Source organism: Poecile atricapillus, chromosome 1 (assembly GCF_030490865.1).
Source record: "Poecile atricapillus isolate bPoeAtr1 chromosome 1, bPoeAtr1.hap1, whole genome shotgun sequence".
Taxonomy (NCBI): Eukaryota; Metazoa; Chordata; class Aves; order Passeriformes; family Paridae; genus Poecile; species Poecile atricapillus.
In genome coordinates, this window is record NC_081249.1 from 82,451,712 (window position 1) to 82,472,239 (window position 20,528).

Sequence of the window (20,528 nt, forward strand, 5' to 3'; positions counted from 1 at the left end):
TTGCATGTTATTTTATTCACCAACAGTGGCACAATCTCATTGTAGAATAATAGGTATTAAATTTAGAAATTATTTATAATCTAGTCTGACTTTGTAAAGAACAAGAAGAGTAGATGCTAACTTGATTTCTGGGTATCATTTCCCCCTACTTAAAAGCAAATATAATCAACTCCCAAACCTTCTAGTTAAAAACCAGCATATTCACATAGCAACATTAAATCTTGATGAAAGGCACCATTAGTTTATATATTTTAATCAAATTTTTACCATTAGACCAAAATGAACACGAATTTTGAGAGAATAAAATAATAATACTCTGTCTTGCCTCTTCCTTCAAAACAGTATTTTAATTTAATATCTCATAATACTTGTGTGCAATAACATTTTGTCCTCATATGATTTCACTGCAAATTGTTAAATCTGATTAAAATTACTGATTTTAATTAATGTAACATAATTTATGTGAAGAATAATCAGTAAAAGAAAATTTTATAAAGTCAGAAAAAGGTGCAAATGTTAAAAAGTGGAAAGTTAAAAGGTGGAAAGTTAAATACCAAAGATGTTTTGTTTGTTTGATTTTTCCTATAATAAATGGGCTTGCTTTCTTTAGAATGTATTATACAATAAGCAAAGTAGCTGTTCTGAGCTTGACTGCACAGCCCTGATGTCTTGGCCCAGAATGAACTTGACTGCACAATTTCTGATGCCTAACTTCAAAATTAATTTGACATAATGGAAATAAGGAGAGCCTGCAGCTTATACTGAAGTCTGTCTCTTCTGCGTGTTTTCAACTGGCAAAAAGCGGTTAAAAAGCTTACAAAGAGGAGTGCTGCAATAGAAGATCAGAGTTGAAAATTACGGTCAAAACTAAATTGAGATGGAGAAAAAGATGCAACAATAGCTCACAGTAGTTACTGGGCCTTTGCATTCACTGACTCAAAATAAAGTGTGATCTACTTAATTTAATACTGAATCATAATTGAAATGAAAGATCAGATTTACTTTTGGCATAGATTGAATTCTTCTAAAATTGGATGAGTTGTATCCCCTCTAAAATATTTGAGTGGCCCATATTAGTAGAAATTTGATTGCATTCTGAACAGTCTGGCTGGCTTCTAGAAAGTGAATATGATTTGTATGTTAGTCATTCAAACAGAATAATCTGCTTTCTTTAGCCATTTCTTTCTTTAGGCTGCCTTATTTTGTGTTTGTATTGTGGTTAAATGAACGCTTGGAACACCTTGTTGGATTGGAAAAGAAAGGAAAAACATATTCATTCCCTGGGGAGGAAACATAAAGGGTTTGTTTTGGTTTTTTTTCATTTCTTCTTTAAGTTGTCACTAACATAGTATGTGGTTTTATACACTAAATTAAAAGCTGAAGGAAAGGCAATCTTTTTACCATGGAACAAACAATAAAGCAGGGTTTAAATTGTGTCTAAATTCTTGTATTTGTTGAAATCATAAAATAAGAGCTTTTGGCACCTGGAAAAGCAAACAGAAGCCTGAATAATGACAACTGGTTACAGACAGAATCCCCATTGTTTGCATTAAGAGAAGATACAAAGAACCCTATTTATCTGCTTTAATTCTGCGCATCAATTTAAGTATTCTCAAGCACATTATCATGAGAGGAAAGCTGGGCCATGTTCTCCAGCAGTCCTTTTTAGTCACTGGAAATGTAAAACAAGGAAGATTGGAAAAAAACCCATTAGAGATGATCTGCTGTGAACACGTCTGAGGAAACCTTCCTCAGAAGCAGGTGGAATAACCATTCTACACAACAGCTCCCACACCTCTTGAAAACTGATACAGTCCATCAAAAAGCACACTTCTAAGAATCCAGGACATGTTGCCAAAGTTCAGCCTTTCAGCAGCTTTTTGCAAGGCCAAGGCCACACACCCAGCCTGAGGCCAAGGCTCTGCTGGGTGCTGCCAAAGAGCTGTGGAAGTAAAGCAGGCTCAGCACCATGGACACTCTGGGACATGGCTTTGGGGGTGGCACCCAGCAGGGGAAATGTTGATATGGGACAGTTTTTGCCTTGCTACTGAAGAAAGGTTTACAAATAGGAAGGAAGAAAGAAAGAAGAAATGCATGGGGGATTCTTCACTCTCCAGCTTAGCTTCTGCTGTATTTTCAGGCTTGATTTATTGCTTTTCTCTCTTTTCTCAGTTTTGATCTGTTCTGAGCCTATACTTTCTACTCTTTAGTCAGAGCTACACAGAGAAGCACAGTGGTTTTCTCATCCTGAACTCTGTTGAAAACATTGGATCATGTCCTATGCTCTTCTCCATGCCCAGCACCCTCCTCCTCTGTTTTTATGGACCAGCAATTTCAGTGACCTTTTCAATTTTCCTTGCCTGACTACCTTAGAGTTACAATTTCTGCCTCGAGTAAGCTGGTCTTTATCCTCTGAGAAGCTGGATATTATAGAGGCAAACTCTTCTCTCTTTGGAAAACACGAACCACTGTGAGGGTATGAGCTGTATCATGTCTTTTTCTGCCAGGATCTTTAAGGAGGCAGCTAAGCCAAAAGAAAGATATAACAAAGCATATTTGGAGCAGAAAAAAAATTATTATGTTCTTGAAGAGGTGTCTTGCACACACTGCCTTTTACAGTGGGATCCAACAGGATCTATGACTCACCAGACCACATGAATCATTCCAAATGGCACCTGCTAAGCCTAGAGCCATAGGCAAAGACTTATGTTTTAATCCAAACTGTACAGAAATTCTGATACAAGGTCTGCTCTCCATTTGATTGTAGCTTTTATGAATGATGCCAGATTTGCAAACTGACACTGAAATAATTTCACTGAATGACATCTTAAGAGCCATTTCCTCTCAATTCCATCAGAATTCCTCAAAACTAGTGTAAAGAACAAAACTAGTTTAAGAAGTAAATCACAGCTTATGAAAAGGACACATGGACTTACTGGAGCCTTAACGGACATGAAAATTATTTTATTCAGATCACTAAATAGCTACCAGCTTGTTCAAGTACTAACCTGAACTGGAGGTGATTCAGCAACTTCAAGGTGATCAATGGCATTTTGTCATATTACTAAATGGTTAAGTTGAGAGACAGGAACACATGCTTTTTCCATATTAAGCCAACCGGTATTACCTGTGAAAAATACCTATAGGAGTACTATACTAGCTAATAACACAGGCCAGTGTCTATCAGCTGATTTAAAAATAAATAATATTTTTCATCCTTTTTATGCATGAAACATCCATCAAATACAATTCTTAGTTCTTATTAAAATGGACAGCTCATAATTAGCCCTTAAATTCAAATCTAGTTGCTACTTTTTAATTTTTTTCTCCTTCTGTGTGGTCACCCAAAACCCCTTATATTCCTGCCACCACCTAACCCCATGGATCTCACTGTAGTGTCATCTGTTCAAGCATTCACACCTTCCCTCTCCTTTGCATTTCCTGCTCTCTTTCTACTCTGAATTGCTAAAATATCAAACTGTCCCTCCTCCTTCTACAGCTTTTACTTTACACATGACTGTTACTTCTATTCGCTTTCCTGCCCTTCTGAAAAATCCCCTTCTCTCTAATTCTGTTTTCAGCATTTGTATTTTCCTGTCTCCTGCTCTCATCCTGGATCATTTAGACATGCCCATTTTAGCAGCATTTATTCCATGTACCTTGGTATCCATATACATCTAAAGGTATTATTTCCTTATGCAGTAACTGTTTCCCAAATTAACTCACACATTTGCAAGCATAAGTGAATGGATATAACTAAGCCGACGTTGTTCAGTTTTACTCATAATGCTGCAGGGTTTTTGCTTCGCATTTGAATTTCAAAGGATATATAAGCAGAAATAATGATTGAAACTCTCTCGCTTCTGAAATGAGGTAAAGGTTTCTATTTTAACAAGTTCCTTATACCTCAAAGATGATAAGAACTTAATTTCAGCTGAAGCCAACACAAAACAGGTAGCTGCAAACTGAAATAAAAAGGCAAAACAATTTTAGAGGCTACTTAGAGACAGAAGTGACCCTGAGCATTGAGTTAGAGATGAATTCAAAAACTTAAATCCTTGCCTTGAGCTCTGCTTGATAGGTGTTTTCGTATTTCCACATCCAGAGTATATGGCACTGTGGCCTGTGAGAGGGGAGATGGCCATTGGCTTGTGTCATGGCAAATCCATACTGAACTCAAGCCAGTGACCACAAAGCAGCGTGTTAGAGGCTGAATGGTAGATTGTCTTAATGTAAGTACATGTTCAGTGCTTATGTTTTATATTAAAACTCCCTGAATCACAACATTCATGATTTATTTGTGGTTCTAAAGATGAAGATTATGACACAGACACTCTGAATAGACAAAGCTCCATACTCTCAAATAAACCATGTTTTTTATAACCAGTAGAAAGAAAACAGCTCTTGTATTGTCTAAGTGATTTTCCTTTTGTTTCTGTTCTGGTGGCTTGCTTGTCATATTCATATATTCAGGCCATATCTATCTTGTTTTTTCAAAAGTATCTCAGAAAACACCTCCAACAAACCACTGCAGATATCCCTTCAATACCCTATTTAATGGATGGCCAATTTCTGTTACTTTGCAGCTTGTGTCATATGATAATTTTTTTAATCACTCAGAAACCCCAAACTGACTGGGCAGTAGAGCAGAATGATTCCTGGAGACTAGTTAGTTTGAGCACAAGGCCGAAGTCCAGCCTGGGGCAAAGCTCAGTATGAATAAAGCTCAGGATTTTAGCCATTTTGTCCAGCAGTAGCAGCTTGGCTTTCACTTTTTCACTGTTAGCCTGGCAGTGCAGCAACACTGAGGGGGTGCAAGCCTCATTACAAATCTTCATTGTATCAGATGTGATGTAATTCTGCTTGACACTGTTACACCAAAATTTGCCAAGTCAGAATGTTTGAACTGAATGCGCACTCCTCCTTAAGCTGTAAGGAGCTGAAGAGCAAGCAGTCTGGCACAAGACCATTTCTACTCATTTAGGCAATAGCAAAATGAATATTTTAGAGGCAACTGATGATTTCATCACAACAGAAATATGCAGCCTCTGGTTTAGGCCAATTTACTAGCTGTTTATGACACAGAACTGACAGATCTGATAGCTACACTCTTGGGGAAAAAAAGATATACCTTATTCAAGAGAATTCTTGGTATAATTTATTAGCTTCTGATCATGTGCTTGAAATGTGAGAGTTAAGTTAGGAAACAGTTACTGCATCAAGACAATTCCACTGTATTATACAGACTGCAGAAAGATGTGGGTGAGGAGTTGTGGTTGGGAGAGAGAAATCCAGCTGGAAGACAAATCCCTTGATTAATGAGATGAAATTATGCAGCAGTATATGCAGCATTCCAGAATATGCTGGTGTAACTTTTTTCCCCCCTACAATCTCCATTACGCTTGTATTTTTGAAAGTAATCTATTTTATTTTGAAGTTCCAAAGTGGCAAGTCTATGAGCTTCTCTGGCAATACAGCCACTTGCCTTGATTACAAAATAAATGCCTCATATTTTGAGGCTGAATGTGTCTAAGTTCCACTTCCGGCCGTAAGATTAGATATATTTACCAACAATGCTGAAAACCAGTTTGCTCTCTTCCCCAAGACTGACTATTTCCAGATGAAGTGTTAACATGGACACAGTTCATACTACATTAAAATGAATTTTCACTGTCAAGGAGGATGCTAGGGTTTTTCTGACATGAGTTCTAAACTCCACAGCCTCATGGGAAAAGAGACTTCACTCTTCTCAAAGAGACGTTTCTTTAAATACATAAAAGAGAGTCTTTTCAAGAGCATAAATCAGTCTGGGCACCCAGCTTCTCTTCACCAGGTTCCCAGTTGCCTTCTGTACCTTTAAATCTCTCTTGTACAGGGAAGTTGCACGGCTGTCTCAGTTGTGTGAAATGTTTTTGGCTCATCATGATGACAGTGAGTACTGAACATATGTCTGCATGCATTGTGAGGGGTGAAACTGAGTTTGTCTGGAAAAGACAGAGCACTGTGCACCCAGATGATCCCATATAGACATAAACCCTCATCCTCAAATCACGAAATTCCCAGAGTTGTCAGCAAGATCTGAACTTAACATTAAACAGCTGTTGTGCCCCAGATCTTTCCATTAGATCTTGCTATGACAACAGCTTTGCTTTTCTCTCCTTTTCTCTAGTTTTTTGGGAGGCTTATGACGTGCTACTATATGAAGATGTTGGTAAGTAGATTACAGGGGCTGCAAGTTTGCAGTAAAATGATGTTTATGACTTCTTCTCTGTGACTAATGTTCTTTCAGGAGGAAAATTACATTTCCCAATTTATTCTTGAAAAATTCATCAGGATTATTACCCCTTCTTCTGTTGCTTTCTAAGTATCTGCAAATTGATTGTTTCTCCCAGATGTTTTCCCTGAAAATTGGGCAACCTGTTCTATACTCCCAAATATTCCTTCAATTCTTGAATAAACTTATGAATGGTCTGCATTGAATAGTTCCTTAAATATTCAAGAATTAACTTTATCTGTTTAGAACATCTAATTCATCTAAGTTCTAATTTGATTTTGCCTAAGTCCATTTTAAAGACTTCTGTTTCTTCATAACTGCCCTAATTGGATAATTGTGAACCCATCTCTTTTTTAAAGACTAAACAACAAAAAAATCACTGAAGGTTTGAACTCTCATGGTCTCACTTTTAAACAATGAATTTTCCAACTCTTTGGGAAATTAATTTGTTGCTTGGTTTTCTATTTTCATCAAACATTTTCTTGATGTCTTTCCTAATTCTTGGAAGTACATCCCATTTTACATCTTGCCCTTCTGAATTTTCCCCCAGACTTTACCTAACATTTATAGGTTTTTAAGACTTGGGCTGTTATTGCCACAGTGACTAACACAGCTTTCACTTTTTCAATGCTGATTACTTGAGTTACATAGCTGTGACTGCACAGAAAGCTGGTTTTGTAGTTCATGCTACTTCCTCATTCCCTTTCAGCACAAAATCATAAAAATTGCCACTACACTCTATGGTTACTCAAGGGCAAGTTGTGTTTCATTGTTTCATTCTCCCGTTTTTCGGCTGTTCTTCATTACTGGTGAGAATAAAATCTAGAATTATCGGACTGATACTTGTTTCTCCATATTCTCCATCAAAAACAGATTCATGAATGTTTGGTAAGTTTGGATGGGATTTATTTCAGTAAAAGGAAGGTATGTCAAGTTCTCTATAATATGTGAAAAGAAATACAATTTTTTTCAGCAAAATGGTCATCTGACCCATGTAAAATGTATGCTTTAGGGCAAGGTGAGGTGTACTCAGAAGTGGCTACATCTTTCTGTTAGCTACAAAGGGGGCCTAAAGGGTTATATACTCTGTGCTTCCCAACATGAGCAAAGCCTGAATTTAGATTAATCCACTACATATTTCTAAGGAGCTTAATCTACCTGTCCTTCTAGTTGGTCCCATCCCATTGACAAATGACAATGCCTATGCTCTCAGCCCTTTTCCTCTACAGAGGTTTTCCTTTTACAGATCAGTCACATATATATCACCTACCATTCAGTATTGATCCTTTGGAAATGTTTAGCAACACATTCTTGCTTGATTTTCAAACAAATTCTACTTTAAAAGAGTCCAGTCAGGTGCACTGATCTACCCATTTGAATCAGTGCTCTGATTATATATTAGAATTTTCAATATGCACCAAACAGTGCTCTGTATATTACTACAAAGCAGGTTTACATAGTTAACATACTGACCAAGTAGGATTAATGTTAAAAACATTGCAGAAGTCTACAGACAATTGCAGCTAAAGGCCACAGAAATGGATAGACTGTCCCATGCCTGAAGACAGTCAGACAGTTCACACCACCACGGGGAAGAAAGCATCCTGAGGATATGGTCACTGCCTCTGCAAACAATTCCTGTAGGGCAAAGGGAATATCTGTTACTGTCCTGACACTGTTACACAAGAGGAACAAGCTGATGATTCAAGGAGAAAAGATATCAGGCCCTGTAGAAATGTTTCAAACACTTTCTGAGACAGCTGCATTTTGGAAAAAGAAAATCTGAGAAGAAAAACCAAATGTTATTTGCCATTTATCTTAGCTTTGTAACTAGGTAACAAAATGCACTATTTGCCCTGAGCAGTTTTACTGCTTTTACCGTGAGCAAAATAACCATTTTAAATTAGAAAGCTGAGAGCTTCTCTGTACCAAAATAAGGGAAGTCAGTCTGAAGGTCAAATATAACAGTAGCAAATATAAAGCATAAATATTTGCTCTAAGTAAGTACAGTCCTTACATTCTACCTTGCTCTATATGGACATTTTTGGAGTAGAAATTGAAGAATGCTCTCTTTTTTTCAAATGCATATTGTATTTTTGGCTACAGGTGTGAGTGAGAAGATGAGTAGGAGTTGTGTGGGAGGAACCAAGTACAAAGAAATGTTTAGACTCCTCATAAGTGGATAGCAAATGTCTCACAAAAAAACAACAGCAAGACGATGCACAGATACAAGACAAAATCTGATTAATATAAGATCCCTCTGCAAGGGAGAACCTTGTATGAAACACCAGAGAAAAAACTGAAGTGAGATGCTCAAACACTGGTGTTGCAAACTAGGTTTGTATAGTGGCATGTACCAGTGACAGAAAACCCCACAGAATGTTTCCACCAGCCCCTTCTCAATCCATAGGTGTTTAATTCTCAGAAAGCAGCTCTCAGAAAAGAAAAAAAGATAGTGTCTTTCCCCGTGTATGAGTACATCCTGATATTACACCAGATCAACAGGAAAATCACACAGAATGCTTTGGTTAACTTAATTCACCTGATTCAGGTTAGATAAGAGGGGAAATGAAAGTATTATGAGAGTACTATGTGTCTCTTTGCAGTGCAGCCTGTTCTTTTTCTACTCTTTCCTGCTGCTGTTGAGCAATCACCTTTTAACCTGTGAATGCACTGCCTGGGAGCAGTCAACTTGCTCCAGAGCAAGCAGTCTACATTTGCTCTTCATTCTACTTTCAGGCTCCAAGTCACGCTGCATGCAGCCCTTGTGAACATAAAGCATTTCTACAGGAAAATGAAATAAAACTGACACTGCTTTTATGGTTCACCATTTTATGTTTCTTTTATTTGTGATTAAGGAAGCATGATGTTAGCTGAAAAAGCAAATATATATTAAAAGGGCAAACCAACATGAAATGTGAGATGTAGTTTAAGACACCTAAATATAGATATGAATGTATGCGGTGTTTAAGCTTAAAAGTCCATACAGACAATAAAGCTTACAGAGAAATTCAGCTTGCTCTATAAAGCTCACAGTGGGCCAGCTGAACTGCTCTCTAGCCTCCTTTGACATTAATAGCAAACAGACACCCAGCAAACAGGCAGATGTCTAAATAAAAGTGTCTTAATCTGAGGTTTAACCTTGCACAAAGACATAAAATTCAGTAACTTCAGAAGTTAAGATTCAAATGCAAATAGTTGCTGTTAACTCCTTATGCCTATTAATTCACCCTAATTCTCTCATTTGTATACAATTTATAATCTTTGAAAAGAAATGTCAGCATAGGAATTCAAGGAGCAATATACACTAACTTTCTGTGAAATTGTAAATCTGAATTTTGCTGCAGAACTTGCATCTGTGAACTAATTTTCTGTGGTTTAGGTCCTGTACATATTGAAAAAGTTGCCCACTTGGCACTGAAAATGCTTTGAAGTAGGAGCTTCAAAAGGTGAAAGCTTTAGGCTAGGACTAGAAGAAAGACTTACATTCTATCAAGATCTTGATTTGAGATTGAAATGCAAAAAACATTGTGGCAATTTTTCTTTCAAAACAATAGTACTGTTTCTCCCGCCTCTCTAGGAATTTCCCTAAAAACTGCAATGCAATCACAATGTACATCTTTCCTAAAACTATGACTTGTACTGCTTTCTGTCAGGGTGTGTGCACTGGGTGGCCAATTTATGCACATGGCTCATGGAAAATGTTCTAATGCAGGTGGTTTTGACTAGCCAATACTGGTTTCCCACTGCTGTTTTAATAGGAAAGACATCCCTTAGGATTGGAAGTGGAACTTAAAACTGCAAGAATGGCATCAAGGAACATCACATTTTATTTTTACTGAAGACTACATTCTCCTAACAGATGGAGAACTTGAGGTTATATCTGAGTTCAAGAAGCCTCTAAACTTGGCCGAGACTTCTAAAATTACTTTAGACAAATCATTTAACACAGTGGCACCTCATTTCTGCTGCTCTACAATGGAAATTTTCTATGGATATTCTGAACTGTTTCCTTTGACCTATAAGTATCTGAGATGAAAATTAATCTGGGTGTGCACATGCAGTGAATCAAGCATTAATCTCAATTAGAATTCAAAATGCTACTTGATAATAGTTAAAACATACTTAGTAAGAGGAAAATACGACAGGGAGTGAGTGATACATTCTAGTACAGTGATGAACTTACATTGGTGATGTGTGTGTTACTTCATTTTAAAGGCATCCAGAAATAAGAAAGAAAATGTATAGTTGGCAATTCAAAATTGTACAGTGAATTATAGCCAGAAGAAACTAGCATTTTAAGAAAACCCTTTCAGGGGAGAACCCCAGTCTTCTCATGATTGTAACACAAAAATTCACTTTTGGGCTATTTGAAATGTGTTACTATCTGACACAGATTTTCCATGATTCTTCAATCGACCTTCAAGGTTCAAATAGGATTCACGTATTCTCTCTGCACAGGAGCACTGGGAATATCAGGCTTTTTTCTGAGATATTTTTCAAACATTTCCAATTAACCGAAAACAGGAAAAACCCCGTTATTCCCGCTTTTTCTCAAACTTCAGCCAAAGGCAGATCGCTGTCATTACTGATCCTGGGCCGCCACCTGGTGGCATTTGGGAAAAGTAAATTCAAATGTCACTCGTGCATGGAGCCAAGGCTGCGGCAGCATCCTTCCCAGTGCTCCCGGAGGAATGTAGGGCTGGACCCCTCCATCTCACATCCCGACAGTTAGGCAGGAGGAGAGGCAGAGATTATGGGATTTGTCCAAACCCTGTTGGCTGACTCTGCGTCTCTCCAAGGCAATGCATGTAAAGGCAAAGCCTTGCTGGGTCTTGCTGGTGGATTTGCAGTCTATTTTAGGTATTTTTATAGGTACATTCTCAAAGGTGAGAATACACAGCTCTAACCAGTCATCATTGCCATATTCACAGCACAGACATGAATTAGGAGAGAGCCCGTGATCCTCACTGTCCACCTGAGAGACTGAGGCTTAGGAGAATAAAGCACCCTGCCTATGGTCACACAGAAGAACACCAGCTACATTGATTAAATTGAATCATAGAACCGTCTGGATTGTAAGGGACTTTTAAAGGTCACCTAGTTCAGCTTCCTTGCAGTGGGCAGGGGCAACAATGAAAGAAGTAGAATACTTAAAGATAATACATAATAGAAGGACTGGCCAAAAAAGCAGGTCATGTCACATTGTAAAGACATGTAAAATATCACAATAGAAGAACTTCTGTGGCTTCATTTTAGTTCTGCAATAGCAATCCTAACAGAAATTAAAGTAATATCTCTAAATCACTTACTATGCTTCCTGTCTGTAAGAAATTTAACCAAGCTTCAGATGATTAGAAATAGCAGCTTTGAGGGCACTATTTGTTCTTGTTAATCAGATTTGTCATGTTTTGAGAAAAAAATGGGAAACGTATTTCTGTAGGGAAATAAGTGGTTCTGAGGGATGAGATAAGAAGGAACAAACAGTGAGAAACAGACTTTTTTTTCTGCAGTCCTTATAAAATTAAGGTGTCTGGAACCCTTCACTAGACAATGGTACAAGATTAATGAGTTCTGTGCTTGAATCTGGTTTTGTCTGAATATGGAAAAATGGATCCATAATAGTTATTTGTGACTAAATAAGTAACAAGGGCCTGACTGGGTGATTGCCTGGGGATATGTACGCAATCTAATTTAGTAATAATTTCCATCCCTCTCTGCTCAATGAACAAATAAACAACTCTTGCATGACAAGTAAATACTGATGCAACACTAACAACATTAATAGGAACTTATGGAAAATGCCACTACAAAACATACAAAATTGGAGATAAAAATTTTACTGTGGCTGTAGCATACAGTTCTAAATATATCCTGCTTAAAAATAAAAGGAAATGTGCTTTTAAATTTGTATTTGAACTTCTGCATTTTTGAATACAATATACTGTGAAATGCTTTGATCTTATTATTTGCTGTTAGTCAGCCCTATTTTGCTGCATCTAACCAAAGAAAAGCAAATTGCATAATTGTCCTGAAGAAACTTCTGTTTCTGTTCTTTGGGTTTCTTCTCTGTGCTTTTCTTTACACAGGCCTTTGACTTCCTTATCTCTTCATAACGATAACTTTATAAGAATCTATTTTGATTTTCTTGCAGTTCCCTAGAAAGTTTCCTCTTGGAGAACTCTTTAAGGCACTGTTGGGAGGAAAGGGTTAAAAGCAGAAGAGTGCAGAAGAGGATGTGAGATTCGAAGAGACCTTGCAGGTGGGAATGCTGAGGCCTGGAGATATCAGTGTGGGAATATACCCCTTAGGTTATGCCCACCAATGTCTATCCTCTGTCTGATTTGAGAAGTAGGATTTAAGTTTAGACATAAGGTAGGTGTTTTGAGGGACTTGAAGGCACTCTCAGGGACATGCCTGAGCTCCCTGTTTTGGGAGAGAGAAGATCAGAGCTCATAGATCATACAAAGCACAGAGATCACAGCATGGTGGTAACCTACACATGTGTGGGTCCTCAATAAGTGGGTGCAATGAACAGCCCTGCCAATCCTCAGGATGGGCTGAGCCTGACAACTCCTGTGTTCCCACTGCTGTGTCCCTGCCCAGGTGTTGCTTTGGGATCCTCTGGTTAGCAAGGTAATGGAATAAATTTACTCTTTCCATTTCAGATGCAGTCTTGTGGATGCTCTGCCTGCCTGTGTCGATGCCCAACAGCACCTAAACACTCTTTATTTGCTCTTTGTCATTTTTTCTTAAAGCACTTTTAAGGAACACATCTGGATAAAATACATTGTTGTGATCCTCACAATGTCAGGTTACTACCTCCCTTTGGTGATAACTTTTCTATAAGATTTTCTGTATACTGCAAAACACCTCCAGCCACCTCTTTACAACCTTGTACAAAACTTTGACAGGTGTAAGGTAAATTCACTTTTCATAGAATTGGCCAAGACAATCCTTAGCAACATAGGAAAACCATAACCAGCTTTCTTATGAATTTACACATTGACCAGGAAAGCGTTGCATAACCACATCACAAACCATGTAGGCTGAAGCCATCTTCCACCCTTAACTCTAACTAAACTACAGCCAGGGAAGCAGGATACACAGAGATAAAAGGCACAACAGTGGGAGGCAGTGTGACACTGCAGCCTAGCACGTCCATCATTTATCTGGGATAAATAATTCCTGTGTTTCAGCTCTTTGTCTTAAGGCTATTGTTGTGCTTCACATGAAACAGTTACATCTGTATCAATTTGGGATAGTTTCTTCTTTTTTTTTTTCCCTATAAGGAATATGAATAATGTCAATGGATATTTTACTACATTTTCATTGTAGTAAAGGCTTTCATTGTCATTCAAATTCCTTTATATTCAGATTATTTTGGTCAGATGTTCAATTACTTGACAGAGCCTAAAACACAAACGTTCTGGCTTTAAGACGTGTGATATCAATATATACATGAATGAAAAATTAAAAAGATGTTTTTGAGTCTTAAGTATGCAAAATATCACCTCAGGCTACAAAGCATTTCATCCAATAAAATTTGAAAATAATTTCAGAGGGATCATGAAATTCATCAGAGGAAGAGAGATAATTAACATAACCCAATTAATGTCCTTGTTGTAGTGAGCTGTTTGCTAAGCAGTTGAGTGCACACTAGATGGCAGCCTGAGTATAGATGATTTCATCCTGCTTGTTCTCCTCCAAGAAATGGTGAAATTGAGAAATATCCTTGGACTCAGTAGTGTGTGTTTTGGGAAAAATGGAACTGGATGATGGGTCAAAATATGGGATGCTTAGGTCTGCAATGTGCTTAGGTCCTCCCTGTGGTGTCACCATAGTGTAGGTAGCATTAAGCAGCGATAAATCTCATTCACAGCTAAATGCAGGTAACACCAGTAACAAATGCTCTAAAAGCCAAGGGCAAAATAACCAAAATATTCCGGAATAAACTGTTTGCAGCTCAGATTTCACAACAAGGAACTAAGAAAGACTTTCTGTGTGCCCCCTGCAGTATAAACAAAGAAAAAGATGAAGTAGCTGGTCCGGACAACCCAGCAGAAACACTTACAGATAAGATTTGATCTCCTCGCTGCAGTTCTCCACTGAGATCCGCTGGCCCACCTGCGAGGATGAAAGACACGAAAATGCCTTCCCCGTCTTCACCTCCCACAATGTTGAAACCAAGTCCTGTGGAGCCCTTGTGCAGGATGATTTTTCGAGGCTCTCTGTATAAAAACAAAAGATAATGTTTAGGCTCTCAAACCTCTTACTGTGTATGCATTTTTCATAGCATCTTAAGCAAACTATATGGCCTGCTATTGTCTAAAGAAACCATGTAAGAAATGACAAAGCTGTTAACTGGTGAACAGATAAGGAATCAACCAGCATTATTTTTTTTCCCCTCATGATTTAATTCAAACGTCTCTATTAATTTCACCCCATTGGAGTCATCTTCACCATGTTAAGTGACAAATTTATTAAATGGAAAAACAAAACACTGAATATATTTAATAATCTATAGCAATACTATATATTCATGTGGAATCAAACTTTATATGGTACTGATTTAAGTTCTAGTCTTGCTTTTGCAACAAGTGAACAAAGAAAAAATGTACAACTCCAAGAAAACCAATGACAGTTGTGTTTGATCCTGACAGATTAGGAGCAAATAACATCTATGTGATCAAGCTGATACAGCAGAATCTCACTAAAAACTTGAGTTTGACATTATCAGGATTGTGTATTTGTTAAGTCACACTGCAGCTTTGTCACTGAACCAGCCCAAGGGGTACCTGCTTTTACCATGCTCATTTAAGAAATATGAATAATGATAGAAATCAATAAATAATAACAGGTCTATCTCACACAGCTCTTTTCATCTGTAAATTAAAAATATGACCCAGAGGATGTAAACAATACATGCAATTTACTGATGGGAATACTTATTTCCAGAAATAGATAACTTTCCTAAGCAATCAAAGTAGCATCCTTGAGAAAGGGTCCCAAATATTCTTGTTCCCAGTCTCTACATACAAGGCCTCAGAGCTGGCTCTCCCTTGGATACACAAGGACACATAACCACATAGACAAACACACATTCCATGTTTATTGGTACTTACCCCATTTCAAATCCCTCTAGCAATTTAATTTTCAGTAAAAGTGTAAATGCTGTTGAATTATGATGTATAAATTTTAAGCCCAGCCCTGCAAGTCTCCCAAACACATACATATGTCTGTGACTGCACCCAGAGAAATAGGATGCTCTATTCGTTCTTGAAGTTCAAAAATAAAAGTTGCCAGCAACAAAAACACACATTCTACAGAATGCTTCTTGTATAAAAGATTCAGTATTTCCTCCATATTATAGCACAGTTCTGCATCACACAAATGGACCTTTCATTTCTGTTTTGTTTTTAAAGAACAGAGAAAAAAGGAAGAGAAGTGACTAAATTGAGGGATGCCTTATTTGATATGAGTTTAGTCTTATGGATACATGGAGACTTTACCTTGACATGATACTTCTGAAATCACAGACATTTGTTAATATTTCCCTAGTGCTAATATTCAAATGGTATAGCCCCAGCTTGGTTATGATGTTAAAATAACTTCTCAGCTTTCTGAAACCAAAGTTTTGTATTTTTGAAAAATAAGACTAAAGCAAAGTATTAGTCCTACTCCATATGGTCCTTCATCTCTTGACTTTTTTAACATTGTAAAGTCAGAAAACAGTTAAAAATACAGCTGTGAGCAAAAGATCTATTGTATTGAGTTTCTGTATTTTTGAAGTATTTTTAAGAATCAGAAAATAAAGGTAGAGATTTTTTTTCTTTTGCATCACTGCTGTTTGCTGTTGATTTGCCTTGCAGCAACTCCTTTAACACCTTGTTAAATATGTGCAGAGTAGACATAATGTGATCCAGAAACTAAGAAGTCCAAACAGGTTTTTAATTAGAAGTGTGGCCTGGGGGCTGGAGCAGAACTAGGACAGTGAGCTGAAAGCATGGTTTCTCTTCTCTGCTTAGCCCCTGCACTGCTGAGTGTTCTTGGCAACTCATTTGTTCTCCCAGCTTCAGCTTCCTGATCCACAAAATGATACGGTGACACTTGTCATCTTTGAGTCCTACATATCAGAAAAACTTTGCAAGAGTTGAGCAACTGCCATTTATTATTTACCAGAATATTGAGAAAGAAGAGGCAGCAAAGTCAAACCAATGTATTTGCATGCTCTGCTGATGAGAAATCAGAAGAGATCTTATTCAAAATAAAAATGAGCATTTTCACATGTGACAGGCAACTTGGATCAAATAGTTGAAAGCCAAGGCCATGGGCAGAACTAGGTCAATACAACTGGGTATCTACTGAATAGTAAGCTGTGCTGCTCAACAAAATGTTGGCCCAGTTATTAATCCCTGTCTCTGAGCAAGTCAGCAGATTTATGCCTAAAATGCTGCCAGTGCTGTTTTATAATTTTGGCCTTTTGACAGCAAAATTCGCATTCTGCTCTTGGATGATTATGTTCAGAGGAAGTTCAGACAATAAGGGGAAAATGTCAGAGGCTGTGATTAGAATGCAATGGGTTTCTGCCCCTGCTCTTTTACCTAATCAGGTCGTTTTGGTTATGACTCAGATTTGGCTGAATAGAGGCTGACCATCCTTAACATGTCTTCGTATTTCTTTCATACGTGAGTACCCTGCAGAGTCTGAAAGCTGGACTCAAGAACACATAAGCGCTGTTGTCATTATAAAAACAATCTTTAGCTATTACTGTACTACAAAAGCTATAGGAAGTAGAATGTATATGCCAATTCACCTTGATATCATAAATAAGTTTTAAAAACTATGCAGCTGTTCACACTTGTGTACTGTACTTAGAATGGCAAGGAAAAAAAGGTATGATGGTAAAAAAATGGATATAAAATTTATGAAGTTGAAGTAGAAAAAATATAAGGAAACCAACGTTGTAAGGAAACCAACGACAATACCAACACTGGCTGGGTGATCTTTTAAGAGTGATGCAGCAATTAATTCCCAGCCAATGCTTTATAAACACTCACTGAAAAGTCTAAGCTGAAGATGAGGATGTTACGTATTTTATAACCTGGTGTAAAAGTTACAGTCAACACTTAATATGATATTTAAGGAGTTCTAGAAACAACTGTTCCAAATTTTCTTGAATATGTGGGAAATAACACTAGGAAAAATTCCTTTGCCTCTGTAAAAAATGTTTATTAATGTAGTTCCAGTACACATCAGAGAACTCAAGACAAAATGCAGATAAATGCTGGAAAGGAGATGATGGAATCAAGCACTTAAAGATGACATGATGATGGGAGAGTTGAGAAGTGAAAGAAAAGTAACCCAAATGTTAATGATGCTTTTTTTGCAGCCAGTGCACTCAGAATGTGTAGTTGTCTGCAGAGAACAGCAACTAAGGCAGAAATTATTTTAAAATGGGGCTGGTTGGGCACTGGAACAGGCTCCCCAGGGCAGTGCTCACAGCACCAGCCTGACAGAGTTCAAGGAGCATGTGGACAGTGCTCTCAGGCACATGGTGTGACTCCTGGGGTGTCCTGTGCAGGGCAGGAGCTGGACTGAATGATCCTTGTGGGACCCTTCCAACTCAGGAATCATATTCTATGAGTCTATGAAAATGTTTTATTTGGAGGCAATAGATGGCACTCTGTAGCTGCCCTGGAAAAAGGAGCAGTCTACCATCCAGTGTTTCTGAGATTCATGTTTCAGCCTCCAGCTTTAACTATTTATCCCATTTACAATTTCTTCTGTGATAAATACAGCTGAAGGTAACTTTGTAGGTGCTAACAAAGCGTACTAGCACTTTAATTCGGTGTGTGCATGTTTTATACCCTCCTGCAGCTCTATACCACATACAAACAGAGCAGAGCAGCAGGGGAAATCAAGAAGAAATTAGAAAGGAGTATGAGATGAAAACATTCCTGGACTGACAGAAGGCAGCAGAAGGGAGGGGGGGAAAAAAGAAAAGGGAAAAAAGGAAAGAGGAAAGAAGAGAGAAATCAGAATAAAAGGAGACAGTGCCTCTGTAAAGGAGAACAGGGAAGGAAATTAAAAGGCAGGGAAAGAAGACAGGAAAATTTACATTAATAGATCCAGGAGTAAAGGAGGAAATAAAGTGCTGCAATCCACACAAATTTACAGGCTGAGAAATCAATGGCAGAATCAATTTGGATGGACTTGGTTACTTGCTTTAGGGAATGCATCAGATCAGATTCTATAAATCACATTATAAATTGCAGGCTTGATGTAAGAGCAAAAGATTACTAACTTAATATTTGAAAACAATATGCAGTAACAAACCAGAGTGGGTAAAATGTCAACACTTAAGGAAATGTCTTCTGTCATAAAAATGCAATGACCAAAAATAAATTGAAGTGCAGCATTTCTCTCCTTAAGTTTTTTTTTGGTTTATGCATGTTTAATTTGATCACTGTCTTGAAAACAGAAAGTGTTTTTATTTACTACATTTGTACTGAATATTTGGTTTGATCAGTTTACTTTTAACAAACAGAAAATGACAAGACAAAAAATGGGAGTATTACTATCATTCTTCTATAGACTGGAATCCATAGTAATTATAGATCTAATTTAAGAGATTAAAACTGGACTGATAAATGATGGGGAAGTGCTTCCTAAAAACAAGTAATTCTTATAATAATTAACTGAAAGAAAATCCATTATTAAATTGATTATTTTGTGCTGCTGGCAACATTAAAGTAAAGAGTCAGTTGAAGTATTCATCTCACATTGACACAGCTCCATCTTTCTGTTTCTTTTGTACCAGCCATAAAATGGGAGTACTGACACAGTTTTGTCCTTTTTGAAATACCTACAGAAATATTAAGCAACACTGGGTGCTTTCAGATATCAGACCCTAGGGATTTCTTCAGTTTTATACGATCCATGAGGTATCTCAAATCTGCAGAGGCTTAGAAATAAGGCTTTAATCTTGATTTGACTGCAGGTTTGGGTTTTTTTGTTGTTTGCTTTTTGGTTTTTTTTCTTTTTGTTGTTGGTTTTTTGCCGTTCCTCCTCCCCCCAAACTGCTATTTTCTTCACAAAGGATGCTGAAAGCATACATAAATACATGCATATGTTGCTTTGGTGTTATAATAACAAAGATCACAGAAATCCCAGAAGAATATTTATCTTATTGTTTGCATTAGGGTAGCATCGATATACTAGTCAGGGCCCACAACCTTTGTACGCATATATAGTGCCAAGAAAACCCATCCCAGCTACTTAATCAGCAAATAGCAGGAGGGAAGGCTGAAGTCACAAGAAATTATATTATTTGGGTAAAGTCACATTAGTCTAACAGGGTATGCAGGGGATAGGACAACAGGACATGGCTTTAAACTGAAGCAGGGTGGATTTAGATTAAATATTAGGAAGAACATATCTACTGTGAGGCTGGTGAGGCACTGGCACAGGTTGCCCAGAGAAGCTGTGGATACCAAACCCTGGAAATGTTCAAGGCCAGGTTGAATGGGCATTTGGGCAGCCTGATTTAGTGGAAGGTGTCCCTGCCCATGGCAGGGGAGTTGGAACTGGATGATCTTTAAAGTCCCTTCCAACCCAGGTCATTCTGTGATTCTCTGAAAGAACAGACCCTAAATCTAAGGCAGCAAGGCCTTTCTTTTGAGCAGTATAAAAATGTTTGGCTTCTGACCATCCACAGTGTGAGCACTGAATTACCTTAGAATTTAGTTTGGTTAATCAAGCCATTTGTTTTTCACAACAATCATTTTAGTTTTTCTCTTATGCTTCAAAAAATTCTGACAAAAACCTGTGTGTATATTTCTGGCAACCAAAGGACATTCATACTGCAAGGACCTAAGAAAAGATGGTTCAAATAGATTGTTCATTGTTCTTCACAGCACTGAACACAATAAAATTGGAAGGACAGAATATCTGCCAGTGTGTGTGATGGTTTAAGATCTGAATAATCAAACAAGAGACAATATGAAATTCTAAATGGTTGAAAGCCTGAAATATTCACAAACACCTTTTTAAAAGGCTTCGAGTTTTGGTGAAACCAAGCTTTCTTTATATAGATTTTCTTTCATACTTCTGCAACTCTTGTTTCACACAAAAGAAAAATCTGTCTGTACTGCTCACATCTTTTGTTTTATTGTAATATCACTCCTATTACATCTTGGCTTTTATCTTCCCCCTTGTTATTCCCTCTTAGGCTTGGCAAAATCTTTCCATT

At 37.6% G+C, this 20,528-nt stretch overlaps 1 protein-coding gene across 1 annotated transcript in view; it reads right to left on the reverse strand.

Moving 5' to 3' along the window:
• DLG2 (discs large MAGUK scaffold protein 2) overlaps positions 1-20,528 on the reverse strand; it is a 420,316-nt gene that overhangs the window by 198,855 nt on the left and 200,933 nt on the right. The window contains exon 10 of the mRNA XM_058830779.1: positions 14,349-14,505. Within this exon, the coding sequence (XP_058686762.1) occupies positions 14,349-14,505 (157 nt within the window). The remainder of the gene's footprint in view (positions 1-14,348; positions 14,506-20,528) is intronic.